The following is a 22,302-nucleotide window of genomic DNA, read 5'->3' as shown; positions in this document are numbered from 1 at the left end:
CACACACACAGACAGCACGCTAAGCACTACACTACCGCTCCCCACACACCACACACGCACACACACAGACACACACACAGACACACGCAGACACACACAGACAGACACAGACAGACACACACATACAGACACAGACAGCACGCTAAGCACTACACTACCGTTCCCCCTACACAACACACGCGCGCGCGTCCATAGGTACACATACACGCGCTTGCTGCAGACACACACGACTTTCAGGGTGCGTAAGGCAGTAAACAACTGAAATAATAAAGCGGCAATGCTGTGCGAGGAACGCCTTAGACCAGCAACACATTTGTGTAATGCGAGCGTAAACACACAAACACATACAAACACATACACACACATACACACACATACACACAAACACATACACACAGACATACACATACACACAAACACACACATACATGCACACAAACACATACACAATACACACACACATACATGCAGACACAGACAGACACATAACACACATACATACACACACATACATACACAAAAACACATACACACACATACATACACACACATACATACACACAAACACATGCACACATCGTACATACACACATACATAGAGACACGCAGACATACACATAAAGACATAAAAAAAACCCACATACATACACACACACATACACACAAACACATACATACACATACATACACACATACATAGAGACACACAGACATACACATAAACACAAACACACATACACATGACCCGGCTTCGCCCGGGACTTGGATCCACGATGCCCCGCCGCCTTTGTCTCCCCAGTGACGATGTTCACACACGACAGCAAGTTACGCGTTTGAGGCTGAGTGGACCTAGGGGAGGGCCAGGTCCGTTTCAAATAATCGTCAGCGGTGGTGGGCGTGAGTTGGAATCGAACTGGGGTCGCTCAAGCAGCTTAATGACTGTTTGTACAAAGAACATATAAAGAATCGATTATAATAACCAGGCTACAGTCCACATTATAGACTGCCAGTACACGCAGTCAGCTTCATAAGCAGGCTAGAGTGTACATGATAGAGTGCCAGTACGCTCACCGAGCTTAATAAGCAGGCTACAGTGTACATGATAGACTGGCAGTACGCTCACCCAGCTTAATGAGTAATTGTACAGTGAACATTAAAGTAATCGATTGTTGGCGCGTTGGGTTTAAAAGTAATATTAATAGCACACATTGTGGTGGGGGTGTAGTGAAGAGTAGGAAAAACTTTGATGAATTTACCTCAGAGTGGCGTGGTGGGTGTCGAGGCCTAGTAGCGTGCAAAGCCTGCGGCCTCGCCTAAAATTGTCGGCTTGGAAGAGGCAGGGTACGGGTGGCGTTCCTTCCCCCCCCCTCAGCGCTCCAACAATACTGTGTAATGGCTATTATTTAATTAAATACGGAGCTTATGAAAGTGGCGAAGGCGTGGCTAGCCATTGGCAGGGGCAACCGCCGTCCAATGAAACTGCAGCCCTTGGCGAAGGCGTCGCTAGCCGTTGCCAGGTCCAATGAAAGCGGCGAAGGCGTGGCTAGCCGTTGCCAGGGGCAACCGCCGTCCAATGAAAGTGCGTATGGGCCGAAATACACACACACACACACAGACAGACAGACATGAACGATTTTATATATATAGATTCATCCACCCAGCTACACACAAGAAGTATCGAGTCAGTGTCATTGTACCTTGCATCTTAAGAGTTTATTCAGAGGCCGTATGCAACGTCCAAAATGCGATTTTCAACAATGCCACCAATCCAAAAAATAAAACACCGAGGACAACCATGGCTATACTGTCGTGATTAATCCTAACATTGATGAAACCGGTATTAGAGCTGTCTAATTGTCCTACTGTGGCCCAAAGTAATGTAACTCGGTGGTTTTAAATAAGGCCGTGTGCGTTATACGTGCAGTGTGGTCATGCCATGTCTCATACAAGGCAAGATGGAAAAACTTGGCCTACGATAACAATCACCGTATGCATGTAATATTGCTCATCGTATTCAGCCTGCACACACTTTTCTGCTGGATGATCTTCTCATCATTTACAGTAGGCGTTCAATGAAGAGCATCTGTTAAAGATTAAACGGGGAAGTGTTGGAATTGGTTTGCCAACAGGTAGCGTCGATACGCCATGACCAACTGCGCAGTCACATCTCTGGAATCGCGAGTGCTCCCCACTCGGATTGCAGTGCAAGTCGCGTTTTGCACACTCCCACGTGCTCAACGCAAAAACGGGAACCCGTCACACGAGCCTGATAGTTTTGCGCCCTGAGCTTCTAAAAATAAAAATCTATTATCATTATAAATAGCGTAGGCTTCGTCTCTCCAGACGCAAACGTGGACGGCAACGGTTGCTGTGTGGCGTGCGTGGAGGAGAGCAAGGTTGGTAGGGGATGGGTGGTGCTTCGAAAAATATCTCACGTTGGATCAGAATTGTTCCCACTTAGCAGGTGTGGCCACAGCAGGCAACCGAAGATGGCGCAGACTTATGTAACGACGTAGAAATTGTGCCCTCTTCAATTACACCTGCCGATTGCACCTCTTGCGGGAAAGTTGCCAACTCGTATCAGCCTCGATTTCATTACTTTTCATTTGGGAAAACGAACGCAACCTGCGCAGCACCCACGTGTGTGTGTGTACGGATACCCGAGCTTCATCAATTAACACTAAGAATGGATAAAAATGTGGTGATTAATGTCATGCACATGGGCGTAGATATCGGGTGTGTAGGCGGGGCAATTGTGTTAGAGCAAACTTAGCCAGACTTGCCCAGGCACGGGGCTACAATGGGAGTTGGAGGGAAAAGTGCAACAATGGCAGCGGGGAGGGGATTCCAATTTCATTCCCTGCACCAGAGCTCATGCCAACCACGCCACGGCACGCCACTGATGACACACTATGTCTCCTGATATGTTATTAAGGTCTTTCGAATGTGTATATGTGTAGTTAAGTGAAACCTACATAGTGATGACCACCGCCAAGCAGTGGCCCAGTTATAACATCCACCAACATTCAGAAACAAAGCACCTCTCGCACGTAATTTAAATCTAACCGGTCACCCAGGCACGCGCCGCAGTCTTGGCACCGTCGCATGTCAGTTGATGTTTCACCATAGGTCGTGCAAAAACCAAAAAAAGCTTTGCCTGATAATAACAAAAAAAAGAACAACTTAGTCGACTGTGAGAGAGAGGTGCGATGAGGTGGGTCGGACTCTGGCGGTCACTTGACGAGGTCCCGCACGTAGGTCCAGCCCTGGCCCGCCCACTCTCCCGATCGCTGGGGCAGATTCGACAGCGCCAATATGGAGGTGTGAACGCCTGTGGTTGGGAACACACATGCGCATTCCAAGATAACGTTCGGTTCCAATTTCATTTCTCTCAAAACGTGTTTCGGTACTGTCTCAAGCCACGCGCAGCAAGCTGCATGTGAAGCGACCAGTGTTTTGATGCCTTAGCGGCAGCACGGAAGTCCACGTGCCGAAACTCCAGCAGGGCGCGCCTATATGTGTTTAAAACCTGCGGTGGTCACGTTGTTTGTTCTTTAAATACCTGAGTTCCAGGCAGATTTCACTGTTTCGCAGACGCCCACACCACTGGGAACCTGCAAATTGTCACACGGTGAGTTACGGGCACAAGCTTCATAAACACCGGGGGGCGCGTGAGCAAAGTGAGCCGTAACCAGATGGATTCCAACACGTTTTGGCACGAACGTAAAAGCCAAAAAAGTTTGTGGAGGTTTAAGATTCCTGGTGAAATAAAAAACGTTACTTTATTTATGTTGCGCACAAATATTCAGCGAAAATTCCCCACGGGTCACGGAGCTAAACTGAGCAACGTCTAACCAAATGAAACAACAAATCTTTGACGGAGCGGGTTGTGCAATAGGACTAAAATAAATATGGGATAAACATTGTACAAAGTCGTGCGTGTTTTATTTTGCTAGAATGTGTGAGCGTTACATTCAGAACAGAACGCAAAGCCTTCTATTTAACATTCACAAACACATTGTGTTCTTTACACGCTATAATGTCCTGTCACAGTGGCAATATATACAATTAATCCCTGTTTATATTCATGCTAGTGCCATATCTTGAGGTTTTTATACAAGCAGACAGATAAGTAACCACGCCAGTCTGCAAAGTTATCGCATGAGAATCCGAGCATTGACTTGGATGATATTTCCAGAATCAATGATTTCGATATATCCACGTTAATATCTCAACGGAAGATGAACTGTCAGCAAGTATAACTATCTGTTTCTATTTTGGCATTGAGCGCATTCCAACAACAGTTTGCGTTTGCTAGCCTCAAAAAATGCACATGTCAAGCAGTAAACAGCATGAACAGAGCACCTCCTGGTGGCATACTTTAGGGTATTGCAGTGTGAAAGATGGGATCTCAAGGCTGCACTAAACACAATGCAACACATTATCGGCCAATCGAGACAGCTCCACCCAAGTCTGATTACACATTCGATTAGAAGGGACAGCAGGTGACTTTCCACAGTAGATACATTTCTTTACACATTAAACATTTGACGTGCAGTGTTTCAATCGTGCAAATTCAGCCCCCCATCCGACTCTCCCCCCCCCATCCGATGTACAGGAGCAGTATGAGCAGTATACCCAGGAGCATCACGTCCACCCTTAGGATGAGCCTCTCCAGCCCACCCCCGCCCCCACACTCACCCTGCTATCGTCCCCCCCCCCATCCTCCTCAGCTATATAAACCAGAGGTCGCAAACGGGTTTTGATTCCTTACCCGTACCCGGCCGCACCAGGGTCGCAAACGGGTACCCATACCCGTACCCTACCCGTACCCGGCCGGGTACGGGTAGGGTATCGGGTATCGGGTCCCTGATTGCGACCTCTGGGATGAAGCCATGTTGCAGGCGCGGGTGGGTTGATTCTAGGAACTTGAATTGTGAGAAGAGACAAGACGTTGGGAAATGAGTGACAAACGGTGACTCACCAGTGACTCACGGCCTACCCGTACCCGTACCCGGCCGCACCAGGGTCGCAAACGGGTACCCGTACCCGGCCGGGTACGGGTAGCCGGGTATCGGGTAGGGTACGGGTATCGGGTACCCGGTTGCGACCTCTGGTCCACCCTTAGCATTCGCCTCTCCAGCCCACGCCCCGCCCCCACACTCACCCTGTCATCGTTTCCCCCCCCACCCTCCTCAGTTATATAAATCCTTGTCAAAGCCATCTCTTCGGCATACCTCAGCAACTGTTTTCGCTGTGGTGGTCCCCACCTGATGAAGGACGCTTGTGTTATGCCCGAAACGTCGTGACTTAATTTAGTTGTTTTAACTTTATTATTATTATTTTATTATTATTTTCACCTACGTAACTTTACCGAAAACTTCAAATCTAGAATGGTGCATACTAACCTGAAGTAAATGTTGACGCATAGCGAATGAAGAGAAGCAATAGAGGCAGTAAAAATAGTATATATTTTTAAAAGTACCAATTCGTGCTTAAAATTACAACTCAGAATTGTAACAATTCATAGAATGGCTGGCGGGGAAGAGGAGGGGGGTAAGGTGAATCATCCATACAGAATACCCATACATACGTACAATCAACCATCCGTTACGTGCCTACGAGCCACCATGGGTTGCTGTGGGCATCTGAGTGGGTGCTGATGATGGAGTGGGTGTAATCTCGCCTCACAAGAGTGGCAGAGGAAAATCAACCAAGTTTCAAGGATTCCGTGGGTGGGTGTTGACATATGGAGAGCACAGTGAGTGTGGTGTTAGGGTGATGATCGCCATAATTTTCAAGGGCAAACTTCATAGCAACTGTTGCTGGCAGTTGTCACCTGCAATGTATTTACTATGGGCAACTATGACACCATGGTACGGCAATGGCAAAGAATGACGGAGGTTTGATCTGTAAACGTGGACTTCACGGAATCGAAACATTTAAACTGGAGGAAACCCATGAGCTCTAAAGCTCTTTTTCACAGATGTCCAGTACACAACCTCGGGCTGTCACATGACCCCTGCGATCTCATTGGAAGCTGTCATCTCAAATGCGCACTTGGTAAAATGGCAATCAGATTTGTTGGGATTTGGGTCGATACATTTTTGATACGATAAAGAACTGCGGCAATTACTGTTGGTCTTCTTCTTATTCTGTCATACGGCTGATGTAGATGCAGAGCAACAACTACAATTTCACATTCAGGCGGTCAAGCCAGACAACCGCATCAGGAGCAGCAGAGTGTGTCGCTGTAATGTCTCCTTTGTATTTGTGCATCATCAGGCATTGCGTCGTTATGTGTTGTGCGGTCTGTTCTGGATGACCACAGTTTCACACTGGAGAGTTTTACATTTTCCACTTGTGCATCAGGTATTCGCATCTGCCATGGTTTGTGCGATGGATGCGATTTAGGGTGGACCATGAGCTTTGTGGAAGATCAATTACTGTTGGTGTTGACTGCCTATAAAATTGCACTGTTATGTCATGGCCATAAGAGTATTGGATGCCTGGGCTCCAAGTGCGATGTTCCCACCTTTGGCAGGTATGGGCCAACGTACGGTCCCAAGTATTTATTCAGCACGGGGCTGACTGTGTCCCCGAGGCGGGAGAGGGCTCCCTCCCCATCCTCGCCATCACGAAACACGCCTTGCGAGCTCGCAACGTACACGGCGCCTCCAGCCAACCCCAGCTTGACGCTCAGCCTAATGGGAAAAGTCACATTGCCGTTAGAACCACCAGAATAACTCATAACATATATTATTAACATCACTGCCGTCATCACCATAGTATTTATCATCACCGTAATGACCATCACAAGAGACGTTATCACGATGACCACGATTATCATATCTACTGCCACCATTATTATTGGAACCTATATTACCATCACCTCCTTCACCACCGCTATTGCTAAGAGATGACAGTAGTACTGCTGTTTTGCCGATCTACTGCTGGATGAGGGCATCACAAAGCCATGAAGATCGTGGGAGTTATATGACCAATACAGTACTTCACCAAGCGTTGGCGAAAGTCTAGTTGTGCAATTCGGTATAATCATTGAGCTTGCTTCCCGGCTGCCATCTGTTGGTCAAAACGTAGCAGCAGAGCAGCCAATAATCACGACCTGTTTAATATATGGTGGTGGCCCATCCAAAACCAGTATCGAGGGCTCAATCCCCGCTTAGCTTTCGAGATCAGGCCGCACACATCACGAGCCATGGGCAGATAGCCCGTGACGTGTCCACTGCACATGTCGTCATTTGTTTCCACTTGCCTCTGTCTGGTGCCAATATGCTCAAGTACTGGCCAAATATTATTGGTTCTTTCGGTAAAGACACGTAAAAGGGAAATAATAAAATATGTTATTATATTCCTTCTACGTGACTTTAATACAAATATTTTATTAGTTCCCTTCTACGTGACTTTACCGAAAGAACCAAGAATATGAATCCCTGCAGTCACGAACGCTTTAAATCGAAATTTACTGGCCACATCTTTCTGGCACCGATCTCTTATGTCGTCATCAAGCCATTCTCTGTGAAGTCTTCCCATCTGTCCGGTTCCTTCCATTATGCCGAACAACGCACTTGACATGTTCCTGTTGTTGTTCCATACCTGTCAACCCCTTTTCAGTGCCCTACCTTATTACAGACCAATGCAGACCTTATTGGTCACCCCGTGCCCTTATAAATCTCAACGTTCATCCTACAAAGTCCCACCACAAGGGAGAAACACAAAGACAAAAAGCATTTTTGCCCGTATTGAAACGGCTGTACACTGTATGGACCTGAAAACTCAATTTCCCTGTACAAGAATACTAGGTAAACCGTATGGGTTGACACGGTATGGTGTTCACCCTACATATGTGTCCAAATAGTGCAAGTTTCCTTCTCATCACTGCCTGCATCAGGCACCATTCCGGGTTAATTGGTCATAGACAATGTCTAATAATCTATACTGCCCAGTAATCCAAAATTGTGATTCTACCGATTACTATTGCTACACGATAATCACAATTACAACAGTAACGTGCAGAATATTAGCGAATTAAAAACGTATTGAACACGTGTAAGACGCATACTTTCAAGCGATATTCGGCATCTTGCAACGTTGCAATAATGTACGTATTGATAATACATGTTATTTTTTTTTGGGTTAGATCGCGTAAATTAAAATGTGTCGTTAAAACCCGCCACCACCCGACACACCCAAATTAGTAAGGTTTGTCATGTAAACAGAAAATACCAATCCGTTACGAGTGTGTTGGAGAGTAAATCCAGCCAGATGGCTGTCCGCCTGATGAAGCCAGTTGTAATTACTAGCGAAACGTCGTACTTAGATTGTAAATGTTGTGGCTTTGCTCTCCAACACACCGGTGTGCTGTACGAGTAACGAATTGACACGTTATGTTTACGTGACAAACCTTACTAATTGGTTGTGTCGGGTGGTGGCGAGTTTAACGACACATTTATATTTACGCGATCTAACCCCCCAAAGAAACCCTATATTGTGTATATTGTTTGCGAAAGCCTGCTACGTGTTAAAATGTACGTATTGTATTCATGGTTAGAGCACACAGTAAAAGCCTCGACGTATGCCTCGCTTAACATTCGTCTCACATCAGCGCCAGCAAAACGTCACAAACAATACCCACGGACAAAGTAACATTTTACAAACGTAACAATAAACTCAAATTATCTAAATAACGGTAAACTTTTATATTATCAGACACCGTAAGGAGGGAGGCGGCTCGGCCTTGCGGTCCCCCTGGGCGAGCGCCGCCTGACGACGGCATAAAATCTAGGCAAGCCCATAGGCTCCGCAGTGGGCCTACTCGGTCAGCCGTCAAGGTGTCATCTGAATGTCAAGTTCTCCACTCAAGGTTAGCCTCGAAATGTTGCAACGATGTTTTTAAAAGTCGACGCTAAGCCTATCGGCAGCCTCCACTTACTTCGCCGCTTTAAAGAGAGCCATCCGGGCCGCGATTCGGAGCCTCTTGGACGATGGGATTGCGGCTGGAGACCAACAGCGCCCGGCGCGGTTCTTGGGTTTCAACACCCCGAGGTGAAATCCGCGGTCACCGAGGGAAGTGAGGGGGGGGTGTGGAGGGGGGGGCCCTCGTTATTCGCGGACCCTCAAATCCGCGGTCACCGAGGGAAGTGAGGGGGGGTGGAGGGTGGGGGCCCTCGTTATTCGCGGACCCTCAAATCCGCGGTCACCGAGGGAAGTGGAGGGGGGTGGAGGGTGGGGGCCCTCGTTATTCGCGGACCCTCAAATCCGCGGTCACCGAGGGAAGTGGAGGGGGTGGAGGGTGGGGGCCCTCGTTATTCGCGGACCCTCAAATCCGCGGTCACCGAGGGAAGTGGAGGGGGTGGAGGGTGGGGGCCCTCGTTATTCGCGGACCCTCAAAATCCGCGGTCACCGAGGAAGTGGAGGGGGTGGAGGGTGGGGGCCCTCGTTATTCGCGGACCCTCAAATCCGCGGTCACCGAGGGAAGTGGAGGGGGTGGAGGGTGGGGGCCCTCGTTATCCGCGGACCCTCAAATCCGCGGCGCACCGCGACTGCAGCTTTTGCCGCTCACTGCGCATGCGCGCCTAACGCATTTGTCAAGTTCGTTGATTAGGTGTATAGCCCTGTGAGCCATTCGGCTCTTGAATCGAGTGCAACCGCAACAAACAAAAAACATGAACAAGAAAACATCTTAAAGTGACTATGTGACTATGTGCAAACAGAAAGTCCAAGAAAAGACAGCAACATATTGCAGAAAAAGCACCGTACACCAACGCTGTGTGCAAAAATCCCAGTGGGATGCAAGTCAAACAACAACAACCACAAGACAACTTAGATTAAGGCCATCAGTCTAACTCCGTACTACAACAAACAAACATGGCCAAACCAAAAAACTTTTCGAAAATCACCAAAATAAAGCCATAAAAGCAATGAAACAGTGATCATAGGAACTGTGACCGAATTTTCACAATAAACGACATAAACAACATGTACTACCAAACTCTGCAGCCATATAGCTGGCTGCATGAGTCACTCCACAACAGCAGCAGGAGCATCAGTCGGAGTATCAACAATAGCTGCGCCTCGCAAAGGAAACGCGTTGTGGGTTTACTCTCCAACACACGGTGTGTGCTGGAGCAGTAAGGAATCGGTACGTGTTCTGTTTACGTGATAAACCTTAGGGGCCGTCCATAAATGACGTCACGCACCTAGGGCGGGGGGGTCAGACATTTGTGACGATGTGTTTTTATTTTATTTTTATACCTACGTGCATTTATCGAAAGAACCAAAGTGTAAGTGTGGGGGGGGGGGGGTGAGAAATGTGACGTCACATCAAAATGCGCAATTTTAAATATAGACAACACGTTCTACTTAATTAAATAGACGTTTTAATAAATGTTTTCTCCTACATCAGAGTGCAGCGCCACATTAAATACGCACTACAATGACAATAGTTTAAAGCGATTTGAAGCATGTTTTCTTTTTTTGGGGGGGGGGCAGAGCTTTGTGACGTCATTTAAGGGGGCGGGCCTGACTTTTTGTGACGCCGTGTGATGGGGGGGGTCAAAAATCGTCCCAAATCGCGTGACGTCATTTATGGACGGCCCCTTACTAATTGGCTGTGTGGGATGGTGGTGGGTTAAACGACACATTTATATTTACGGAATCTAACTCCCCCCCACCAAAAACTGTATATTATGGATAAGAAGTCACGCTTTGGGCCATTTCATTTCTTCTTAGCAATGCGCTTTAAAGTATGGCCATTTCCCAAAAAATCACCGATTCTTTTGACCTTTAAAGGCCACGGGTGTTGGCAAATTCGTGTTTTTGTTGCTGTTAATTACGTTTGTGAGCCACTTGCCGTATTACCAAATAACGTTTCAAATTCAGCGCAGGGTGGTTCAAGATTCCCGTTGTTGTACTGCCATCGCCTGCGCCACCCTTTCCAATATCCAAAATTATGAAAAAAATTAACCCGTAAAAACAAAGTTTTTCACTATAAATCCTTTATATGCGTGGCGGCTAAAGTCCTCTCGTCCTCTGGCTTGAGATGGCTGCCACCTATGGGTCAGATGATTGCCTGCCACCATTAAACAATTGGTAATTAAATATAATTTATTTTTTCCTAAAAAGTGTAAAATTTAGGGAAAAAAATTTCACGAAAATAAATTGTCACGCACAACGAGTCTGTGTGCAAAATGTCAGCTCGATTGGATCACGGGAAGTGGGTTAAAAAACGACCGAAAGATTTGCACGGTCGTAAGCACGCAAGCAAGCAAGTGAACTTAATATAAAGGATTTAAAAATAAGAATGAGTCTTACATCCTTTCTGGCAATGAAACGGGTGTTAAGATGTTCTATTTGGTGTTTGAACATTTTAACACGCGCTTTCTTGCCAGGAAGGCTAAAACCTGTTAATTTTCATCAGGCCATACCGTAAGGGTGTAAATGACAGGCGAAACTTCACCAGTTTAGTACAATGACTGCAGTTTAACCCATGCACTGCTTGGCTGATCGTCAAGAATAGCGATGGAATTGTGAAATGGCGATGGCTTTCAGAGGTCTTCATCCAGAAGTGGTCAACTTAACATTTTGAGCGCTCAGTTACAATAATTCCTATTTGCTCGTCACAGCCAAAGTGTAGACACGACATCATTAACGCTCATCAACATTTAAGCCATATCCAGAGAAACAAACAAAACTGCTAAGCCAGGTGACCTCAAGCTGGCATCGACGATTGCCTGGGTTTGAATCCAGGCTGCTGTCCGTCATTCAACTGTGTTCTTAAGTGTAGCCGATGGTCTCGGCTGTGTCACCAATAACTGCACAAAAAGACTATTTCAGATGTGGTTAACGCACTCAACTTTGGTTAAATTCCAGTTGAGAGAATTACCGATCGATAATTATCCAGTGGCTTCGGGGAGGTGGGCACTGGATAATCACAAATCATTATTTAAAATAGCTTATTTTTACGCAGTTTTTTGGTGTTTTAAATGTTTACGATATGAAATAGGCATGAACATACAAATAGAGAAAAATGTATATCCTACTTTAAAGTTACTGTATTTACTGTACCATACTTATCACTCCAATCTCGAAGACTTTGCATGGGGCAATGTGTATACGTGCATTATTTTCATTAAATTGTACGTAGTGTATAGTGTGCTGTATTTATTAGATACTGAAATAAAGTATTGCTACTTTTTTGTCAAGAACATGGTGCCGATCGCTGGACTGGTTACAGCCTTTAGAGAGGTCCGTTAAATCGATCGCAGAATTAGTTTTGCGACATCTCCTTCTGCGAACTGTTCCGTGACAAGGGTCGATGCAACCCTCTGCGGCAGCTCCGGATGGATTCATCTCGCGATGCCAATAGCGCAATAAAACTTGAGGAACAAGACAAAAACACACGAGCACATTTATTTTCACGGGACACTTTAAATTTATTGTGATTTTATTGCTGGAGGATATGGCATCCAAGAGGATATGGAGCAATGGAAACAGGTCGTGTGCAGAGACACTTGATGGATTGTTACATCGCAGAAGTGAGAGATGTAATCGACTTGGCTCGGCCTTCACCCAGCAGTAGATAGATCATGGGCGATGATGACGATAGTACAGTCAAAACATAATTTACACTTTTACATCGAAAAAATATAGATTTAAAATGTTTTCTAAACATACCGAGTTGTTATTTTACATGTGCTATCGTAAAATCATTCGTATTTTTTCAACTGCGTGAAAACCAAAACGTGGATACTACTATGTAAAGTGGTCCAACGTTGCTTTGCTCCATTTTCTGGGTTCCCTGGAGAAAAACATCGGACATCGTGGCGAACAGCGCAAGGGCAACAACCCGCAAAAGAAACACATTGGACGAACCAAGCTGGTAGAGGTCGCAACCGGGTACCCGATACCCGTACCCTACCCGATACCCGGCTACCCGTACCCAGCCGGGTACGGGTAGCCGTTTGCGACCCTGGTGTGGCCGGGTACGGGTACGGGTAGGCCGTGAGTCACTGGTGAGTAACCGTTTGTCACTCATTTCGGATAGGGTACGGGTAGGGAACGGCTACCCGTACCCGGCCGGGTACGGGTAGCCGTTTGCGACCCTGGTACGGCTGGGTACGGGTAAGGAATCAAAACCCGTTTGCGACCTCTGCATGCTGGGAAAGCGAGACGTTCCCCCATGGCCACTCGACGACTTCCGCAATAACACGCAAAGGGGCTAACTGTGTTTGCCACCGGCCGCCACCGTTGGGGGGGAAGAGGTCACCCCCAGAAGTCGTTGGAGTCCACGGAGGAGCGGATGGTGTCCATGTTCTCGCGGCGTATTGTCGTGTAGACGTTGGCCTCGCCTTTCTGCAACCGGCGCCGTGCGGCGGCCTTCTGCTGCTTCGTCAGCTGGCGCTTCACCTTCATGCGGATTACGTCCTGCGACGGGGGAAGAATTAAATGAGGGGGGGCGGTAGGGTGGGGACGTCACGAGTGTTGGTTAAGAGCCAGGATGGCGAGATGTTAACGACCTCACCTGGTATACACAGGAGCTCGTGAGTTCCATCCCGACCCTGAAGCCTGCTGTCTATTTGGAGTTTGCATGTTATCCACATGTTTGCGAGGATTTTTCTCTGGGTCCTCCGTTTTTTTTCCTCCACATTAAGAAAACATGTGTTTAGAGTATTTGGCTGCTATAAATTTCCACGTTATAAGCCACTTTGTTGAGATATCATTTGTGGCCAGGTCGCTTCTGAAAAAGAGCTACATAGTTCAGTGGGCCTTACCTGGTAAAATTAAAAAGTTGAGTGTAATAGTTTAGTTTGGTTAAGTAGAGCTGATGAGATACAGGAACGGTAGTATTGGCACCTAATTGATGGCGTTATCCTTTTGCCAGCAGTAATTTGTTGAAGTCTCACAAATTAGTGGCGACTGTTATACCATTCTGCTCCTACAGGTATAATATACACGGCTTTGTTTTAGACCACCCACCAAAATAGTCAAAATCGTGGCCATATTATTCTAGAAAGGAGCAGGACAAAGAGACACGTGTATCCTTAAATTTTGATTTAAAGCTTTCGTGACTGCAGGGATTCATATTCTTGGTTCTTTCGGTAAAGCCACGTAGAAAGGAAAACAATATTTTATCACATAGAAGGAAAACAATAAAATATTGTTTCCCTTCTATGCGACTTTACCGAAAAAAACAAGAATATAAATAAGTGTATCCTTGTTAGGAATCATCAATAAACTTTAGCCAACATTGCCTACAGCTGTTTAGTGCTTCAGGGACCTGATATGGACACGAACCCAGCTACCCGAATTCGATTCCCACTCACGGCCAACACCGGTGACAAATATCTGAACCGGTCCCGAGCTTTCCCGCTAGGTCGACTCAGCCTCAAATAAGTACCTGGTGCAATGTGTAAACATCGCCACTTTGAAGACAAAGGCGGGGGGGCGTGGTGCTGGCCACCCGCCACCTCGTGTGCCGTGCCGGCCTTCATAGGTGCTCGCCAACAGCACTTGCTCCGACAGTCTGTTACAGGCTGTGAGTGGGATATTTGATCTTTTGCCTTTGCATGACTCACAGGAGCGATGGTGGAGTGGCTGCTAAGGAAGGATGTCCCAGAGCACTCGCTGTCTGTCCGGTGCCGACGGCTGGAGGCGAGATGCTCGTTCAGGTGCTGCAGGCTTTCCTCATCTCTGCACGCAAAAAACAAAGAACTCCCGTATCACCTTAACAGACTGTTGGGGAAAGTACTGTTAGCGAGCACCTATGAACGGTCGGCACGGTACACGAGGGGGTGGGTGGCCGATACCACGCCCGACCGCCTTTGTCTCCCGAATGGTGATGTTTACACACCGCACTAGGTACTCATTTGAGGCTGAGTCGACCTAGGGGAGGCCCAGGACTGGTTCAGATAATTGTCACTATTGTCGGATGTGAGCGGGAATAAAACTCGGTTCGCTAAGTTCGTACAGCGCAGCGTGCTAACCGTTGGGCTACTGCTCCCCACACACGGATACAAGTGTGTAGGCTCTCAGTCACCATTACAAAGTTGAACAATTTGTTAAAAGTGTCTTAGTATACACGTGGCACCTTCTGGGTTAGATGAGAATTTCTTCTCTCAAGCTCTTGCCACGCACTACCGCGGGCATCTACACATTCGCGAAGATGCCCGCAGGAGTGCACAGCAGCGAGAGCGTGTGCGAGTGAATCAACGCTTAAACCACGGGCCCCAACTTGGATCAGCGCACTGGGATTGAGTGGCTGTGAAAAATCCACGTGCCAAAATTGCTTAGCATGTAAACGTGAATTTGCTTTACACAGAGTCAAGAAGTGGTAAATTTAAATCAAATTAAAGAATTTTCAACCCTTTGTGTCAATAAGCTGCTGGAAGGCCTCCTTATTCTGTCCGGTGATGGGGTACATCACGTATTTATGAAACTCGGCAAAGGCTTTCCTGGGTAAAACAAGCGTTAATAATAGGGGACCAGAAACCATGCACGCACGCTAAATTCATAATCACGCTCCATATAAACTCGGCAGGGAACGCAGCCTAGATACGAGCTCGTGTCTTCTATTGTGCTAAACAATTACCAATGAATTGTCATGATTCAGCTTGTGATTGTCTTGTTAGTCAGTTTTGTTTTTTTCCATTTGCCAAAACCTAACATGTGTGGGCCTATCAATCAATTGCATTCGATGCAGCATTAATTGCCTAACATAAATCAAAAAATTATTGGAGCATGAGTTTACAGTACATCACTGCAAAAAAATAAAATAAAATAAAAATAATCACTGCACTCTCACCTGTATGGCCTGAACTCCTTATTCAACTCCGAAAGTTTGACAAGGTCTTGTTCCACGCGTTCTTCCTCCTCGTCCGCCTTCTCTCCGGGTAATGCAGCACAATCCTCCTCCTTACTCAGAACCTCCCGGCAAAGCTCACCGCAATCAGAGCCGGGTGTGACACCTTCCTGTGGCGGCCCCACTCGACCGACCTCTTGGCACAGTTCCCCGGAAGGTTCGTCTTTTACTGCCAGCCTATCCACCTGTTCAGCCAGTTTGTCATCGTGGTCTTCATCTAGGTCAACTTCACGGCCCAAGTCAGCTTCGTGGCGGCCGTGGTCGAGGTCAAACTGTGTCGTCGGGCCCTTCTCGTCGTCTGAAATGTCGAGATCATCTTCCGGATTTTCTTCCGCTGGTGAAATCCGCGACTCGGCGTTGGGTGGCTCCGTTTCCGAGTCGGACGAGGCTGTGTCGTCGTCTGCCTCGGGCCCGGCCGGGTGAAGGAGCTCATCGTCCTCCTGCAGGTCCTTGGTGTAGCCGCTCGCCGAGATCTCAATGTCCAGGTTGATCTCGCGCCTGCCCGGGCACGCACGCCGGAATTGCGTCACGCGTCAGCGACAAGCATCTCAAAAGTTTCCCGTAAGCAAGTGAAAAACATTTTACGATTACTCCGCAACATTTAAAAATTTGATACGGCGTGTCGCTGGTAGCTGCAAACCAGCAGAATCATAATGAAGCGATGTGATGTTATCAACGTACCCCCCAACAAGTAAACAGGAAGTAACAGGAAGTGATGCATTGAGGTTAATGCACAGGAGTAGTAAGACACTAGAGTCTGCGTTCCTTCAAGGGGGAAACAGCAAAACTACACAAACGCTCTCCTGAAGCGTGCCTAGAAGACCTTCGACACAACAAGCATAGAATAAAATTCATTCGTATTGTTAAGATTACAATAAAATAGCAATGTGTACAACAACGCATTGGAAATGTACGTACGTGATCAAACCAAAAAATGAATTATTCATCGTAACTTTGTTCGCAAAAGTCGACATGTTAAGTGTAATTAGCAAACATTCATTGTAAGAGCTGTCAAAAATACTGTTCCAGCATGAAAAACAAAGACACGTTGAACGGTGCAGGAAAGGAACAGACACACAGAGTGAACGTGAGACTCATGCCACTCTGCATCTATGCATGTAACAAAAATCTTTCGCACCGTACGTAACGAACCATGCTAAATCGTAGGTGCGGGGCTAAGGACATTAAACTATACACAACGAGCCCGGGGTGCCTTCTGACGGGGAGCACGGCAGTGGCAAGTGATACGCACTTTACATCTCTGAAGGTCGGGTAGAGCTCGCTTTCGTAGGCGAAGCGTTTCGCGAAGAAGTCTCTGATGCACTTGACGTCACGGTCAAAGTACCTGCGGAGGGGTGAGGTGCGGTGAGGAGGGGGGAGGAGAAAAGCGCTAATCAGGCACACGCAGCAGGCAACTGTGACGGACGGCGACATTAAATCACTACCAAGCACTGTTAACTTCATGCAATTATAAACATGAGCGTTTAACAGCTATTAAAGAAATGTGTTGATGCTGTCTGACAAATTGTGCCTGTGGTGCAAAGGACAAAAATAGCAATACAACTCAGCACAACTGTCAATAATGGTGTGGCCTTAAAAGGAAAAAATATATACACTAAGCGACGCTTTGGCCAATAACCATTCTTCAATTATTTTTTGCCGCTCCTGGAGTGCAAGGCTATCACGAAGGCGCATTGTCTCACAGCTGATTATCGTCTGCGGTAGCTGAACAAGTGGGGCGACGTTGCCACGTGGCTTTACCCGATGAGGTCATTTTCAAGCTTGATTTGAAGCTTTCGTGACTGCAGGAATTACTTTTTGGTTCTTTAGATAAAGTCACGTAGAAAGAAAATAAATTTAATAATGGAATACGACGTTTCGATTGCAACACAAGAAACTGTCATCAGGTAGAACTAAATTTGAGAGAGAGACAAAACACAGACACGGAGACACACAGACAGACACACAAGCAGAGAGACAACACAGACATATACAGAGAGACACACACAACATAGACACACAGAGACCCAATGCCTCTGTGCCTAGGCCTTAAATAATTAAGGCCTCGACACAGAGGCATTGGGTCTCTGTGTGTCTCTCTCTGTGTCTCTGTGTGTCTCTCTCTCAAATTTAGTTCTACCTAATGACGACTGCTTGTGTTGCAATCGAAACGTCGTACTCTATTATTTAATTTAATTTCTTTCTACGTCACTTTACCGAAAAAACCAAAGAGAGGTCATTTTCCTTTAGTGGAGGAGTTTAAGTACCTTGGGATGATAAGTGGGAGCGGGAGATCGGCCGATGAATCGGTGCACGTCCGCGGTGTTGCGGGCGCTGTACCGTTCCGTGGTAGTGAAGCGGGAGCTGAGTTCTCGAACAAAGCTCGCGGTTTACAGGTCGATCTACGTTCCCACCCTCGCCTATATGGTCATGAGCTTTGGGTAATGACCGAAAGGATGAGGTTGAGGGTACAAAGGGCCGACATTCGGTTTCTCCGCAGGGTTGCCGGGCTCACTCTCCGTGACCGGGTGAGGAGCTCGGTAATCCCGGAGAGCCTCAAGAGTCGAGCCGCTGCTCCTTCGGATCGAGAGGAGCCAGTTGAGGTGGTTCAGGCACCTGGTAAGAATGCCCCCCATTAGACCCCCCCTGGTTCTCTACCGGGCAGCAGCAACGTCCCACTGGGTGAGGACCCCGGGGCCGGCCCAGGACACGCAGGTGGGACTATGTCGCTCGGCTGGCCTGGGAACGCTTGGGAACTCCCCAGAAAGAGCTAGAGTCTGTGCATAGTAGTGTATCATGGAGAGTAGTATAGTGGTATATAGTAGTGTGTAGTAGTGTATAGTAATGTATAAGTGTAGTGTATAGTGTAGTAGTGTATAGTAGTGTATAGTAGTATAGTGTATAGTGGTGTATAGTGTAGTGTATAGTAGTGTATCATGGAGAGTAGTATAGTGGTGTATAGTAGTGTGTAGTAGTGTATAATGTATAGGTAAGTTAGTAGTGTATAGTAGTGTGTAGTAGTGTATAGTAATGTATAAGTGTAGTGTATAGTGTAGTAGTGCATAGTAGTGTAGTGTACAGTAGTGTGTAGTAGTGTGCAGTAGTGTATAGTAATGTATAGTAGTGTAGTGTATAGTAGTGTATGATAATGTATCGTAATGTAGTGTATAGTATTGTATAGTAATGTATAGTAGTGTAGTGTATAGTAGTGTATAGTAATGTACAGCTGAGTCTGTTCCTAGGGAAAGGGAGGTCTGGACCGCCCTACTCAACATGCTGTTGCGGCGACCCTCGCCAGGACAAGCGGATTGAGAAATGAATGAAACAAACAATTTTGACCATGACACAATTTTCCGTGGTAAAATACACCCCAAGTATTTGACCATGATGGCTGCTGAAAAAAGGCCGTTGCTCAAAACGTTGCCTATTATATTTTCATATACAGCCATGAGTCAATGCACTGCTCGACAAAGGCTCTCCCCCATTCCTTCACCAGTCGTGAGGGTATGTTGTGGAAGCCACAGAGGAATGTGGTAAGCGAGTAACAACATTCTGCGGCCAGAACTAAACCCAACGACGCCGACGGTTTTCCGACGGATTGCCAACGGATTTCCGACGGACGCCCGACAGACGCTGACGGATTTCTGACGGATTGCCGACAGACGCCGAGGAATTGCCGACGGGCGCAGATGGACACCGATGGATTGCCGACAGATTTCCGACGGACGCCGACGACGGATGCCGACGTGCGGTAGTCACCACTCGGCATTGGCGTGCGAGGTGGACACCATCTGCGGGAAGTCGATCATGGTGACGCGGTCCCGCTGGTCCAGCATCAGGTTGAACTCGTTGAAGTCGCCGTGGATGAGGCCGTGGTTCGCCAGCCGCACGATCAAATCCATGAGGTCGCTGTAGAGCGCCGCCGGGTCGGCCAGCTCGCGGATCTGGCAGCTGCTCGCGCGGACAAATCAAATAGCGAGCTCGCTATCGCGTAGGTGCCATCTTGCACGAACGACGGGCATCGTCCGCAGTTGTTACCATAGTAGGGCAGTGACGTTGCTACGTGGCTTTACCCACTTAAGTCATTTGCGATGAATTTTCAAAATATAACCGTGACACCGTTTTTCGTGTGTTGTCAACACACCCCGCGGTATTGACCAGGACGTGCTGCTGGGCTTGAACCACGAACCTCTGCGAAGATACCACCACCGAGCACCGCCGCTCGGAAATTTAAATGTGGCATCGCTCGAAGCCAGGCGTGGGAAACTTGTGGCCCATGTGGCGACATGAGGGCGTTCCTCCCACTTCGAAATGGCACGCAAACGATAATTATCCATCACTGCAGCAAGCGCTGTCGCTGAGCGCTTGTCATTGCACGGGCCCGGGAAGAATGATATGCACTGTATTTTCGATTCATACGGGGTTTAATACTTGTACCACGACGTAAACCAAAATAAATATTTGTAGATCGAACCCATTGTGAAACCGGATCGTGACCAGGGATCATAAGAAAACATGAAATCGTCGAAGTGAAACTTTAACGTGTACATGTACGGCCCTTTAACCAATACACCCCGAGACAACGGCTTTCCCACGCCATTCCGGCCAAGGAGGTTTTGTCATCGTAATGCATCACAGCGGTCAGTGCGGGTTGGTGAAACGTAGACCGTAGACATTGGAGCACAATATAAATCGAACAGACTTTGCCACACTGCCGATAACGTAGCCCGGCAGCCGTCTACAACACTTGCTTCTACGCCTAGCGTCACCCATCCAGGCACCATCCAGGCTCAGCCAGGCTCAGCCTCCGAGATCCGACGAGACTGGATGCGTCTCAGACGACTTGGTCACAGGCAAATCTTTACACAGCCATTCAACAGAGCATTGTTGATGTAGGCGTTTGGTAGAAAGCCGACTTCGTCGTTCACACAGCGTAGGCCGATCTCCGTATTGGTGCGCGCGAGCGTGTGAGCGTTGACTTACAGAGGGTAACCGCTGAGCAGTTCCATGATGACCGCGTGTCGGGAAAAGTCGACGGGCTTGGGAACGGGGAAACCACGTTCGTACAACGCCTGCAGCGACATATGATCGTGGGGAGACATCACGGCAGACAGTTATATCACTCTCAGCGGCACGGCATGTCCATCGACTAAGTCTATTACGGCATCCCCTCTCTATTCACCAACTTGCTATCGTTGATTTTAGCTATTCGTAAATCGCATCTGGAACTCTACACGACTGCACTGAGAGAAAATAGATAAGATACAGTGAGGAGATAAAGTGATAAGATGAAGTGATGAGAAATAAAGTGATGACATGAAGCTTATTCAAGTACATATTTAAGGCAATTCATCAAAAAGATTATTTTTCCGTATGCCAATATCATTATCCGCGAAATTAGCTATTCACGAGTATCTCCGGAACGTATCCCTCGCGAATATGGAGGGAATACTGTACTGAACAATCAAACACCACTCATCCCCTTCGTCATAACCACCGACTTAGAACAGAAAATAAAAAAATATAGACATGGGCAAACATTTTGGACGACGATACTTCTTGAATTCTGACGGGCCACAGCCCAAAATGTAAATTTGCTAAATTAAATATATATTCAACTCATAATCGGTGCATCTGACCAAATCATCCAAAATACGACCGATCTCACAGAAGTAGCTCTGTGACATTTGCTTCCATGGGTCGTTCTCTAACACTGAGGGTCGCACTGCTCTGCGAAAGATTCGGATGAATACTTCGTCGCATTAAATGACTCCGATTGTACAATCGGGTATAAAATTAGGAGAGATAAATGACCAAAAAGTAAAAAAAAGCCTATTTATTAATGTAGGTTAACCCTTTCCCGTTGTGAGAAGGATGCAAGTTGCAGGGTGGGTCCCGTTCACGTCTGAATCTCGGAATGCGCAAGCGGCTCATCCTTAGAGTAGCGCCGTTGTTGGTAAAGACGTTGTACTCGCCGCAGAGGACGGTAGCGACACAACCGCCGCACTCAAAATAGCTGGCGCTAAAAAACTGTGCCACACGCCCTCCCGCATGGCCTTGTGGGAACCCCGGTACCAATACAATTACATTGGTCTGGACTTTTGCAGTTGTTTTAGACTAATTTCAGGGTGCTGATTCCAAATCTGATCTCAAATTTGCTCTATCACATCTCATTTTTATGCTATCGGCATACCCCATTTTCATTGATTTTACCCGATATTAACTCGGTCACTTATGATTGCAAGTTGTTGCGAGTCAGTGACTGCTTTAGTGTTAAAATATGGTGCTGTATTTTTAGGATAGTGTGTTTATAATATCATTTTATGTAGATATCCACATTTATTTAATATTTTTCTTCTGCAGTTTTTATTGAAAATGCAATATTTGATATCTCAAAAACCTGATGTGATAGACAAAAACTG

General features: G+C 47.0%; 2 protein-coding genes across 3 annotated transcripts in view; both read right to left on the bottom strand.

Moving 5' to 3' along the window:
- Positions 1-1,688: 1,688 nt before the first annotated feature.
- MICOS13 (mitochondrial contact site and cristae organizing system subunit 13) lies at positions 1,689-9,091 on the bottom strand. Its single transcript, XM_061572486.1, has 4 exons — positions 8,954-9,091; positions 6,536-6,704; positions 3,563-3,614; positions 1,689-3,331 (listed from the first exon to the last, which is right to left on the bottom strand). Exons 1-4 carry the CDS (start codon positions 8,974-8,976, stop codon positions 3,234-3,236), a joined length of 342 nt encoding a protein of 113 aa, XP_061428470.1. The 5' UTR covers positions 8,977-9,091; the 3' UTR covers positions 1,689-3,233.
- Positions 9,092-12,439: 3,348 nt separating this feature from the next.
- Positions 12,440-22,302, bottom strand: part of RIOK2 (RIO kinase 2) — a 33,394-nt gene continuing 23,531 nt past the window's right edge. For both annotated transcript variants that reach the window (XM_061572443.1, XM_061572444.1), the window contains exons 5-10: positions 20,864-20,952; positions 19,640-19,831; positions 17,133-17,225; positions 15,824-16,378; positions 14,598-14,712; positions 12,440-13,446 (exon numbers count right to left, since the gene is read on the bottom strand). In XM_061572443.1, coding sequence (XP_061428427.1) covers positions 13,285-13,446; positions 14,598-14,712; positions 15,824-16,378; positions 17,133-17,225; positions 19,640-19,831; positions 20,864-20,952 — 1,206 coding nt within the window. In that variant the 3' untranslated portion in view covers positions 12,440-13,284. The remainder of the gene's footprint in view (positions 13,447-14,597; positions 14,713-15,823; positions 16,379-17,132; positions 17,226-19,639; positions 19,832-20,863; positions 20,953-22,302) is intronic.

This window comes from Lethenteron reissneri, chromosome 50 (genome assembly GCF_015708825.2).
Source record: "Lethenteron reissneri isolate LAM-NWPU_2019-01 chromosome 50, ASM1570882v1, whole genome shotgun sequence".
NCBI lineage: Eukaryota > Metazoa > Chordata > Hyperoartia > Petromyzontiformes > Petromyzontidae > Lethenteron > Lethenteron reissneri.
Note: the sequence above shows the minus strand (reverse complement) of the source record. Positions and strands in the feature narration are given on the sequence as shown.